The sequence below is a fragment of the Panicum hallii genome, chromosome 8, assembly GCF_002211085.1.
Source record: "Panicum hallii strain FIL2 chromosome 8, PHallii_v3.1, whole genome shotgun sequence".
Taxonomy (NCBI): domain Eukaryota; kingdom Viridiplantae; phylum Streptophyta; class Magnoliopsida; order Poales; family Poaceae; genus Panicum; species Panicum hallii.
In genome coordinates this window covers 16,027,883-16,038,885 of record NC_038049.1, presented here as the reverse complement: position 1 = coordinate 16,038,885, position 11,003 = coordinate 16,027,883, and the positions used below count along the sequence as shown (strand labels likewise).

The 11,003-nt window shown below is 46.8% G+C and overlaps 2 protein-coding genes across 2 annotated transcripts; one reads left to right on the top strand and one right to left on the bottom strand.

Moving 5' to 3' along the window:
• Positions 1–229: 229 nt before the first annotated feature.
• On the top strand, positions 230–2,105 carry LOC112903476 (UDP-glycosyltransferase 83A1-like). The gene is made up of 2 exons (XM_025972745.1): positions 230–722; positions 976–2,105. The coding sequence occupies exons 1-2, from the start codon at positions 230–232 to the stop codon at positions 1,857–1,859; spliced, it is 1,377 nt and encodes a 458-aa protein (XP_025828530.1). The 3' UTR covers positions 1,860–2,105.
• Positions 2,106–4,275: 2,170 nt separating this feature from the next.
• On the bottom strand, positions 4,276–8,175 carry LOC112903642 (protein DMR6-LIKE OXYGENASE 2-like). The gene is made up of 4 exons (XM_025972880.1): positions 7,766–8,175; positions 7,431–7,681; positions 6,349–6,673; positions 4,276–4,763 (listed from the first exon to the last, which is right to left on the bottom strand). Exons 1-4 carry the CDS (start codon positions 8,111–8,113, stop codon positions 4,515–4,517), a joined length of 1,173 nt encoding a protein of 390 aa, XP_025828665.1. The 5' UTR covers positions 8,114–8,175; the 3' UTR covers positions 4,276–4,514.
• Between the last annotated feature and the right edge of the window lie 2,828 nt (positions 8,176–11,003).

The window sequence follows — 11,003 nt, the reverse complement described above, 5'->3', positions numbered from 1 at the left end:
ATGTTATGGCCCATATCAAGCGCGCTGAGCGTGCATGCAACAGTGTTCCTTTGATTTTTCTTGCTGAAGCTTTTAAGCGATAGGACGACTCGTGGAACACGCGCATGGCCGCATAGACTGCACGCCACTGTTCTTGTAGCTAGTGCATGATTGGCGAGTTCTCACCTCTCGGAGAGAAGAGTAGAAGACAGATAGAGAGAGGGAGGAAGGAAGCAAGTCTAGCTAAACCATGGCCAAGGCTCACGTCCTGGTGCTGCCGTTCCCCGCGCAGGGCCACGTCACCCCGCTCATGGAGCTCTCCCACCGCCTTGTCGACCACGGCTTCGAGGTCACCTTCATCAACACCGAGGTTGACCACGCGCTGGTGGTCGCTGCGCTGCGCGCGTCGTCCGGCGGCGAGGCGGCGCTGGGCGGCGGCATCCACCTGGCGTCCGTCCCGGACGGGCTGACCGACGACGAGGACCACAAGGACCTCAACAAGCTCATCGACGCCGTCACGCGCCACATGCCGGGCCACCTGGAGCGGCTCATCGCCGGCTTGGAGGCCGCCGGGCCGCCCAGGGCGAAGTGGCTCGTCGGCGACGCGAACATGGGGTGGTCCTTCGAGGTCGCCAGGAAGTTTGGCATCCGCGCCGTGTCCGTCTGGCCTGCGGCCACGGCGGCCTTGGCCTTGAATCTAAAGATCCCCAAGCTCATAGAGGACGGACTCATCGACGACAAGGGTAACTGGATGATAAGTATTCTTACCCTGTTGGTTCAATTTCTTAGCTCCTCTTACCAGTCAGTGCTCAGTAGTTAGTAGCTTAACATTATCCTTCTAAACTAATGTTAATGTTTTGAATTGACACTTTGTAAATAATTTGTTGAATGTTCAACTCGATGAAGATGCGATCCATGATTGGTGGGACATAATAATAAATAAATATACAAGTTAAAAACCCTCTCGATGAACTTGTGCCCTGAATTCTTCTTCAGGCTTGCTACGGCGGCAGGAGACGTTCGAGCTCGCCCCCGGGATGCCGCCGCTGCACACGTCGCAGCTGCCGTGGACCAACGCCGGCGCGCCCGAGGGGCAGCGCATCATCTTCTTCGACCTGATCACCCGGAACAACAAGCTCAACGACCTCGCCGAGATGACGGTGGCCAACTCCTTCCACGAGGCCGAGGCCGGCGCGTCCAAGCTCTTCCCCAACATCCTGCCCATCGGCCCGCTGTCCGCCGACCGGAAGCCCGTCGGGAACTTGCTGCCGGAGGACGGGAGGTGCATCAAGTGGCTCGACGGGCAGCTAGACCGGTCCGTCGTGTACGTGGCCTTCGGCAGCCTTGCCATCTTCGACGGGCGCCAGTTCCAGGAGCTGGCCGAGGGGCTGGAACTCACCGGCCAGCCATTCCTGTGGGTAGTTCGCCCGGACTTCACTCCCGGCGGTCTGAGCAAGGCGTGGCTCGACGATATCCACCAACGCGTCGCCGGCAGCAGAGGCATGGTGGTGAGCTGGTGCTCCCAGCAGCAGGTCCTGGCGCACCGTGCGGTAGCATGCTTCGTGTCGCACTGCTGGTGGAACTCGACCATGGAGGGTGTGAGGAACGGCGTGCCGTTCCTGTGCTGGCCCTACTTCTGCGACCAGCACCTGAACCGGAGCTACATCACCAACGTGTGGAGGACCGGCCTGGCGGTGTCCCCCGACGTGGATGGGATCGTGACCAAGGAGGAGCTCAGGACCAAGGTGGAGCAGGTCATTGGCGACGCCGGGATCAAGAAGAGGGCGCGGCTGTTCGCTGACGTGGCTCGCCGGTGCGTCCGCGAAGGGGGATCCTCGTACGAGAACTTCAATAGGCTTGTGAACCTGCTAAGTGAGTGAGGATCAAGCATCGAGTTGAGTACCGCGGCGAGCTTGCTCTACGCTGCAAGGAATCCTTTGAAGATTCACATGCATGAGTTGCCGCCCCTGCCGCATCGCCGCTACCTCACCACCTCCAACCCCCCTCCACCCCGAACTTGCGGCCGCTCGCGGCCATCCCTCTAAAACCATCGTCCATTGGAACCCACCCCGCATCGACCTCCGCTCAGCTGTCCTACCGCCGTCGTCGCCGTCCCGCAACCGGTGCCCCCAGCCCAAATCCCTACATTACTTCTATTTGGTCGTCAGAGGTGGCAATGTGGCATCAATAAGTGGTGCTGGCGCAAGCGTCGGCGTTCCATTCGTTGCGACTTTCGAGGGTGAGATCAAGGGCACCAGGCCAGTTTCATCAATGCAAAAATTGCAAAAATTATGTATCTAGATTTGTTAAAGGGATCTACAATTTGAAATAGATGGAGCAGAGAGGCAATATGTCAGGACGCCCCTCTCCATTTCTACAAGCTGATTAATTATGGACTGCCGGTCTGCCACTAGAAATGGAGATACTATAAAAAATAATTTGCAGGGGCCGTCCTGTTTTTTTCTAGGGGCGGTCCAAAAAATAACCCGTTCCTATAAATAGATCGGGACGGGTGACGCTATCACCCGTCCCCAGGGGCAGGTGACGCCATCGCTACTAAAAATGTATTTCTAGGTCAGGTGATGGCATTACCCGCCCCTACAAATGGTCCCACGTAAAAAAAATTTATAACTTTTTCATATGAGCTCGGATGAAATCAAACTTTATGCTAAAATTGTAGAGGTTGAAGAGACCCAAAATTCTTTAGTTGATAACTTTTTTATTTAAGATCATTTAATGATCAAAAAATTATTATAAGTTCTCTAATATCTATGACTATATAGTATCTCATCCAACTCATATCATATTTTGAGGTTTCCACAATCTTAACCTTTATATACACTGAAATATACTTATCATATTTTTTTAGTATCTATAGTTCACAATAACCATAGTGTAGAAGTTTCACTTTTTTATTTTGCTATATTTAAAGATTTAAATGAATTTTAGAATAAAATAGAAAAATATTCCAGGGGCGGGTGATGACGACACCCACCCCTGAAAATGGATTTCTATGGGTGGGTGATAGCGTCACCTGCTTCTACAAATCGATTACAGAGTTAATAAAAAAGAATAGCATACCTCATGGAGTCATAAGTGATTGTGCAGTGTGGTGGAGACGAGGGTACGTGCGAGGTTTGAGGTAAGCGGTTTGAATCCCGGTTTACGCAAGTGTGCAAATTTTATCAAAAAAATTATACCTCGGTAGAAGGGGGCTTGTGGTGGTGGCCGGTTGGCTGGCATATTTTTTTCGTTTTTATTTTGTTGTTTTCGAGTTTTTTATTTCTAGAAATTGATTGGTAAGGGCGGGTCATGACCCGCTCCTACAAACCAACTTTTAGGAATGGGTCAGCCCCTCACCCGCCCCTACAAATCGATGTGTAGGGGCGGGTTAGGCCATGACCCGTCCCTACAGATAAATTTTTACGGGCGGATGCATTATCCGCTCCTGCAAATAGTTATTTCTAGCTCACCCGTCCTTAAAAATACATTTTTACCTGCTTAAAAAATATTTTTGCAGCAGTGAGAGGCCATACTACAGGTCTATATAGTCTGCCACTAGAAATAGATTTCTTATAGGCCGGCCACGTAAGGAACCACACGTAGAAATCTTCTACGACGTCTACAAGTGGTCACTAGAAAATGATTTCCACATACGATTCCTTACGAGGTCTGCCTGTAGAAATTGTCCTCCAGAAAGATCAAAAGGAAAGTTTATCCTAATACTACCCAAAATGACTATACGGTGGAGCGATAAGGAAGGGTTGCATGAGGCTTGACGATGTGGGTTTGAATACTTTAAAATGCTTGTGCGTAAAACATTGTGTTTAAGGACCTAAGTAATACTCTCGAACAGGTTCGTGGCTTGCTCCTCTATTTTACTCTGAAATATAACTAGCACACGATGGATTATTTTTATTAAGTTTTCTTCAATAAAAGTACGGTTTCTTTACAATATATAAATATATTTAGGATGTAATACCCAATGCGAGTGAAAAAAAACTTCAAAGGTTTTCAAAGATACTCTACAATTTTTAAAATACAATAACTAGTTTATCTTGATCTTGTCTTGCCACATCAATGCCGAGTCACCCAAATGACTCTAAATTATTCAAGTTAAGTTTTAAATGTTATTAAGGTACTAATAGTTGAGGGATGAGAACTTAACTTAGTCGAAAGTTGAGGGATGCATGTAAATTGTAAATGAACTTTTATGAACTAGAATCTTTCTTTTATGAAAACAGAATCTAACTATGGATATTATTGTGCACCAACAAACTGATGAAAAGGTCACACTTGATGAGAAACATATATCGTATAATCAGATTTCATTTATGGAACCCGCACTGCATACCATACACTGCTTTTCTTTAGGTACAATAAATACTGGTACAGTCCAAGCAGTAAGCCCAGCCGCGGTTGATACTACTACCCGCCCCTTGCCATCTAGACATGCATCAACGTACATACTGCTGGAATCAACCTCTGAGTGCATTAGCATTGCTATTAGCTATTGTCATTATTCGTTGAGTGGATCAGCTTGCTATCTTCCTAGATTGGAGGAAGCTTTTGTGCTTGCCCTCGGCCGATGCAAGGAAGGAAAGGAAGGTGGCATAGTCGGTGTCCATGTACCGCCGCGGGTTTCCCTCGTCGACCAGCTCCGCTGCCGGTCCGATAACTCGCTCCACGGGCACGCTGTGGAAGGAAGCCACCGAGATGCGTGGGCGTGTCGAGTTCACCCGCACCCGATGGAGCTTGCTCTTGTACCGCCCATTGCTGTAGATCTGAATGTATGCAGCACACCATTAAGCTGAGTAATAATTCAACAGCGAATGCTTTCTTATATATATATCGAATTACTTCATCTTTCACTCTCCAAATAACTGTAGGTTTGGGACGTGTATATAGTCATGCATGGCTAGCTAGATTCATCATCAATAATAGTTTCAAAATATTGCACACTGCTATATTTTGGATCTGTTTCGTACTGTTGGTCAATGATCTCCCGGTGACCTTATCGCCGTCCACAACACCGGTCTTCCCTTACGAGCCAAAAATCTTGCTCACCTGCGACCATCTCCAGCTGTTCTTCGGTGGTTCGAACAGCAGCAGGATTTGCCACCGCCACCAATGCTGTCGTTTCATTTCCTTCCCTGCTACTAGCAGCTGGTGTTCCTATGCCGCCTCGCCACTGTGCCACCGAGTATGTCACTTGTGCTGGTATTTTTCTACTATGTTAAGCCTACTTCTAAGCAATAGATATAAGCCTAGCTACTTCTTAAAGCAAGATAGTGTAATCGATTAGGATGTACCTAAATTTCATGTGATTGGACTTCTGGAAGCGTGAGAAAATAAAACCAAGAGTATATCTGTGTCGTTCAGGTTGTTTCCCTTTGGGGATGAAAGTAAGGAGTCAGCAAGATAGGTGTCCTCTGGCTGATTTCTTCCTTATGGCAATGATCCCCTGGCCTGGTTGGGTGGACGGACAAAGGCTGAGCAAACCAACGTCTTAGATGGAGGCACATTTGATTTTAGCTGTCATTCTCAAACCTTAACATAAAAATTGAGTTCTGAAGATGTGACCACACCTAATACTTGGATAAGCTGTGGTGTATGATGCTTAGCTAGACGGCTCACGGTTTTGACTTTGCCATTGTATAGGATAGCTACTAATCGTCAACATTTTGTCGCAACCATTAACCAAACACAGTGTCTTACACGATAATCATTTATTTATTGAGTGCCATATTTTCTTAGGAATATGGAATATATCATTGAAAATTGTGTAAGCATAATACAGGAGTTAAATAAATAAGAAAAGCTATTGATGTGGTGAGGGTGGCTTCCTGGTTATTGTTATGCCATAACGATGTTTCTGTTAATAATAAACCTATAACATCCTTTATATATACATGCAAATTTCAAGGGCATGTATTGGTAATTCTGGACATTGTTGCTCTTAATAATAAACCTATAACATCCTTTATATATTGTTATGTTGTGTTACCCCATTCAAACTATATGTATCTACAATCTAGTAGGTATCATAACAATGTGACGGTGGTTGTATGCATCAAGATGCAAAAGGCGGCAACATTATTAAGATGGTTTAGTTGTGTAGACAGCTCTTTATCCTTATTACACAATTGCCGACGATGATTTGCACATATTATGTCCTTCTGCGTTTGTCTATTAGTTCATGGTGGATCCACTTGTCGTCTCTACTGTAGCTATATATAGTTCCAGGTCGGCACAAAAGCCAAAGTTAAACACCGACAGCTACACTTCTATACCGTCAGTTCTATATTAATGGCAGCTCTAAACAATTGACTATATAGCTTCCATGCTGCCAAATGTAAATGTTCTGACCTCAAGGTGGTCGCCGACGTTGACGATGAAGGATCCTGGGACTGGATCGACGGTGAGCCAGCGGCCATCGTGCAGGACCTGGAGGCCCTCAACGTGGTCCTGCAGCAGGAGTGTGAAGAGGCAGTAGTCCGAGTGCGGTGGCAGCCCCAGCGCGAGCTCCGGCTGCGGGCACGCCGGGTAGCAGTTGAGCATGATCTGAGAGTACCCCGCCGCAAGCTCCCGCAGCAGGCTGCGGCGGCAGGCGATGCCGAGAGCCTCCAGTGCCGCCTCCATGATCTCCATGAACAACTGATGGTTCGCCGTGGCATACCTGGCTGCCACTTTCCTACATGAGTAGATGAATAGCGTGGAAAAGCCTTAATTAATTTCAAATATATGTTATTTTGGTTTGTTCTACTTAAAACTTTTTATATTTTATCAAGTTTATAGAGGTGTTTTTAACATCTATAATACCAAATAACAACACATATTTTATGGTCTATTTGACAAAATTATGGATATTGGTGTATTTTTCTACAAACTTGATCAAAATTAGAGAGATTTCATGGAGAGAGTAGTCCCCAATGATACCTTCTGGTGGTAAATACCTTAGGTCAAGTAGCAAAGTTTACTCACAGTTATAGCTAGCAACTGTGATGCATGGCTGAAGTTGACTACGTCTTTCTTTTTTAGGAAACATTCTGAGTGCTTATCGCCACTTGTCGGCATGTAATCGGCGTGATGGAAGGGTTTATACTTTATAGCCTCCATTTATGCAGATATAAGCACAAACATTTTCAACACTTCTGCATGAATGGTACTACCTACTATACAATGGGATCCAATTGACGATGACTGAAGAAATCATGTTGCTACATGATGCCAGCAAGACAGATGGCCAAGATTGACGCAAGGAAATTGGCACAAAATGCATAATCAACTACCTTAGAATAATTTGGGGTGCTGTGACCTCTTGGATACATATCCTGAAGTCATGATTGAGGATTCCATTATATTGAATTTTTAATCTTAAGCAAACTCTGCACAAATCTGAATGGACCAATACCTAGCTAGAACTAGAATCGGAAGGAGTAGGTGTGTACCTGAGGTCAGCCGGCTCGTCGGGCCACGAGGCGACAGCGGCGTGGAGCGGCTGGCAGGAGGCGAGCTTGAGGAAGTCCCGCCAGAAGAGCACGGCGTCCTTGGTCTGGTTGAAGCTGGTGCCGTACCTCACCGGCGCCCGCACGTCCGCCGACATGTACCGCGCCCGCCGCGGCAACGGGAGCTCGAAGAACCGCCGCGCCACGTCCAGCAGCCCGGCGATCACCTCGCGCTCCACCCCATGGTTCACCACCTGTTCACACGCGCTCAGCGATGCATGGCAGGCAGGCAACACAGGCAGGCAGGCAGGCAGGCAGAGCCTGTGTGGTGTACTGGCCTGAAAGAATCCGTAGTCGCGGCACGCGGCGTCGAGACTCTCGATCGCGGCGGCGCGCCGGCAGTGGTCGCGGAGGCGCGCGAGGTCGACGATGGGGAGCTTCACCCGGCCGAGCCCGTCGCCGGGGCGTTCTGAGACCGGCAGGACGTACCTGTCCGGCAGCCTGGTAAATCCACGGTCGCTGAGGTCGCTCGAGCCTTTAATCAGGCAGTAGGAGCCCTCCTGCTTGCTCTTGCCGTCGTCACCACCACCTCCGGTGTCACTGACCATGTTGAACATGGGCGGCGCCTTCGCAGCTTCTCTCTCGGCGGCTCGATGCAGTTGCCGGTCATCGGCGATAGCTGCCATGGCGAGGGAGAGGAGAGGAGACAACAGAGGACTCCGGATAGGTGTCTGATAGCATCTCGTTGACATGCTCTATCTGTTGTTTATATATATATACATACATATATATATATATATATATATATCTGTGTGTGTGTGTCTTGTTTGTAGCAATTAATCCTCAATGGAATAACTTGCTTCGTAGCTCCGGGACAGCTATTGCTATTCTATACATTGCCACGTCAACCCAGTCGTCATGTGATGCCACGTGGGTGCTTATGCGTGCAACTTGAGCTGCTGATCACTCGGGTAATTCTGTACACAAGTGTGTGTCAATTGCACGGCCCATCCACCACTCTTGACAAGCATAAACATCCAACTCCATGTGAAAAAGTAAATCATAATTCAACTCCATGTGAAAAAGTAGATCATAAGATTGATGAAGTCATAATATGTCTTCCCTTCGACATGTGGCATGTCGACTACCACCGAGAAAGTAGCCAAATTAATTAGACACATGGGACATCAAACATGGAGTTTGATTCCTCATAGGTAAGGGTCAATTATATCTGTTATTAACTACTCAACCTAATTCTTGATTCGCATTAGTGTAAGTAGTCAGGAAGTTGGCCTTATGTATTTAAAAAAAATCAACCTTGGGTTGTTGCTGTTCAAAATTGTGATCTTTGAACTTTATTCCCACTAATGAGCGAACATCGGTGTCTCAATATGAACAAGTACATCTTAAGCTCAGTATGAAATTAATATTATTACATACAAGCTACAAGTAGAGCTCCATATACATATATGCAAGTTCAACATATTGACATATCCATGTACCTCTCTCTATTTTTCTAAACATCTTGTATTATTGGTCAATATATACTTGTTAGCATGGTTTCCATGTGCCAAGCTATTCTCAACCTTGAAAATTAACATGGTTAAATTGAAAAAAAATTACTCTGTCACAACAAGAAATGGCATGAATGTCCAAACGAGCTCAATTAAAACAACAAAATCCAAAAGCAAGAACACCAGTTGCCCCCCTGCATACCACAACAAGTGAAGAGATCATCAAATGATGTGGGCACAAAAGTTTAAATGGACACTTCAGTAATAACAATGCATTATTAATCTAAGTCATCTAGAATCAGAACACAGTTATATTGTTAATGAGTCAAATGCGAAAGTATGAGGCATAGGCCTAAATAAATTTTCTAAAGTAATGAACATATTGTTTAGTTGATATTGTTATGTGAAATTGGACGTCAAGCAAATAAGTTGCAAGCACTTCAGCAGAATTGTGTTCACGGTTTCAATACATTGAATTCATTCTAGAGGAAGGAGCCAACATGGGTAGTCCTGTCACCCCGCCTTCCTGATCCTATTTGAGGTGGAAAAACTATGGTTAAATGCAAAAGATTTGATTGTCCATCATTTGCCTTCTCATATGTTATGTGAAGTGCGCCTATAATTGCACAGGAATCTTGCAGACATTAAAAAAACAGTTCTCAGTTGAAGTTATTATAGAGAAGTATTTTTTTCATGTTTAATATAACATCGTATATAGGAAACTTACTCTTTAGACATTTTTGGTACATAGTAGTAATATGATGAATTACCTTGACAGAAGAATACATTTGCCAGCTCGCCTCTCATATGTGCATATCTCTTAGCTGAAGAAGTGTTTGCGTGTGCCTGAAGAACAGTTGCCCCTAGATGACTTAATGTGCAGGATGATCTGACTTATACAGAGTATCCAACCAAAATCATAGAAACAGCGGAAAGAATCACCAGGGATATAAGTCATCAAGATGTGCAAGGTTCAGTGGAGTCATTATTCAGAAGATGAGGCAACTTGGGAACGAGAGGATGAATTGAAGGTTGAATTTCTCCAACTCTTCTCAAATCCATTCGAACCTTGAGGACGAGATTCATCTTAAGGGGGTAGGTTTATAACACCCTAAATTTCACCATTAGAAGTGTGTAGCTTAGTTCTATAATTTTTAGATTCAAAAGGACTAATTTGGCTTTAATTAAAACTCACCATAGGCTCCAATTTGAATTGTTGCATTCATGCTGGTGCATATTTTACTTTTGTTTGATTGTGTTTGTATTTAAAGTGTTTCCAGAACTTTTTTCTATTTATCTGGAATTAATTCTATTTTTTCATGAGTTTATTTTATTTTCTCCGTAAGGAAAAGCTCTTTTCTTATTTGTTTTCTTCTTTCTCTTTCGTTTTCCTCTTTTCCATCTCTACTTGGTCCACCGGCTATTTCTTTCCTCACCGGCCCATTTCCCCTCCCTTCTCCCCCATTTCTTTTTCTTTCTTGCGGCCCAAAGCCAGCCCAACCGGCACCTCCCTTTCCCTCCCTTTTCCCCTCTTCCCCTCTCACTGACAGGTGGGGCCCGCCCGTCATACCCTACCTTCAGCCGAGTCCGGCTCGGACTCGCCACCCCGAGCCCACAGCGCGGACGCCAAGAGCGCCCCGCCTTGGGCGTGTGTACCCTCTTTACCCGGCGAGCCCCACAAGCCCCGCACGCGCACGTGCCCTAGTGCCGTTGTTCGAGCTCCGCCCGCCGCCGCCGATCCGCCGCTCCCGACCTCCTCCACCCGCGCCAGCACCATCCACAGTTTCCTAGTGAGCCGGGGAAGCTCCTCGACCCGTTTGCCCTCTTGTTCCGCCCTTGTTCGTGAGTTTCCACGCTCACCGGACTTCCGCCGCCGCAACCTCTCTTCGATGGCCGCCGCCGGTGTCTCGCCGGCCCTCCAAACCGCCGCGCTCGACTCCTCAAGACGCGCTCATGCCATAGCACCACTCAGTGCTATTTTTGGCACACCAGAGCATCCAACAGGGTGCGCTCTAGCGAGCCCCAGCCGCAGGCTTGGCGGCACCGCCGCGTGCCGGCGTCC

What these genes read in the sequence shown, in the direction of transcription:
- LOC112903476 (XM_025972745.1), top strand. Translation starts at nt 230, where the DNA reads ATGGCCAAGGCTCACGTCCTGGTGCTGCCGTTCCCCGCGCAGGGCCAC. An exon ending in CGGACTCATCGACGACAAGG is followed by an intron (nt 723 to 975) that starts GTAACTGGATGA and finishes ATTCTTCTTCAG; the next exon opens with GCTTGCTACGGCGGCAGGAG.
- LOC112903642 (XM_025972880.1), bottom strand. Translation starts at nt 8,113, where the DNA reads ATGGCAGCTATCGCCGATGACCGGCAACTGCATCGAGCCGCCGAGAGA. An exon ending in GCGACTACGGATTCTTTCAG is followed by an intron (nt 7,682 to 7,765) that starts GCCAGTACACCA and finishes GCGTGTGAACAG; the next exon opens with GTGGTGAACCATGGGGTGGA. An exon ending in GACGAGCCGGCTGACCTCAG is followed by an intron (nt 6,674 to 7,430) that starts GTACACACCTAC and finishes CTACTCATGTAG; the next exon opens with GAAAGTGGCAGCCAGGTATG.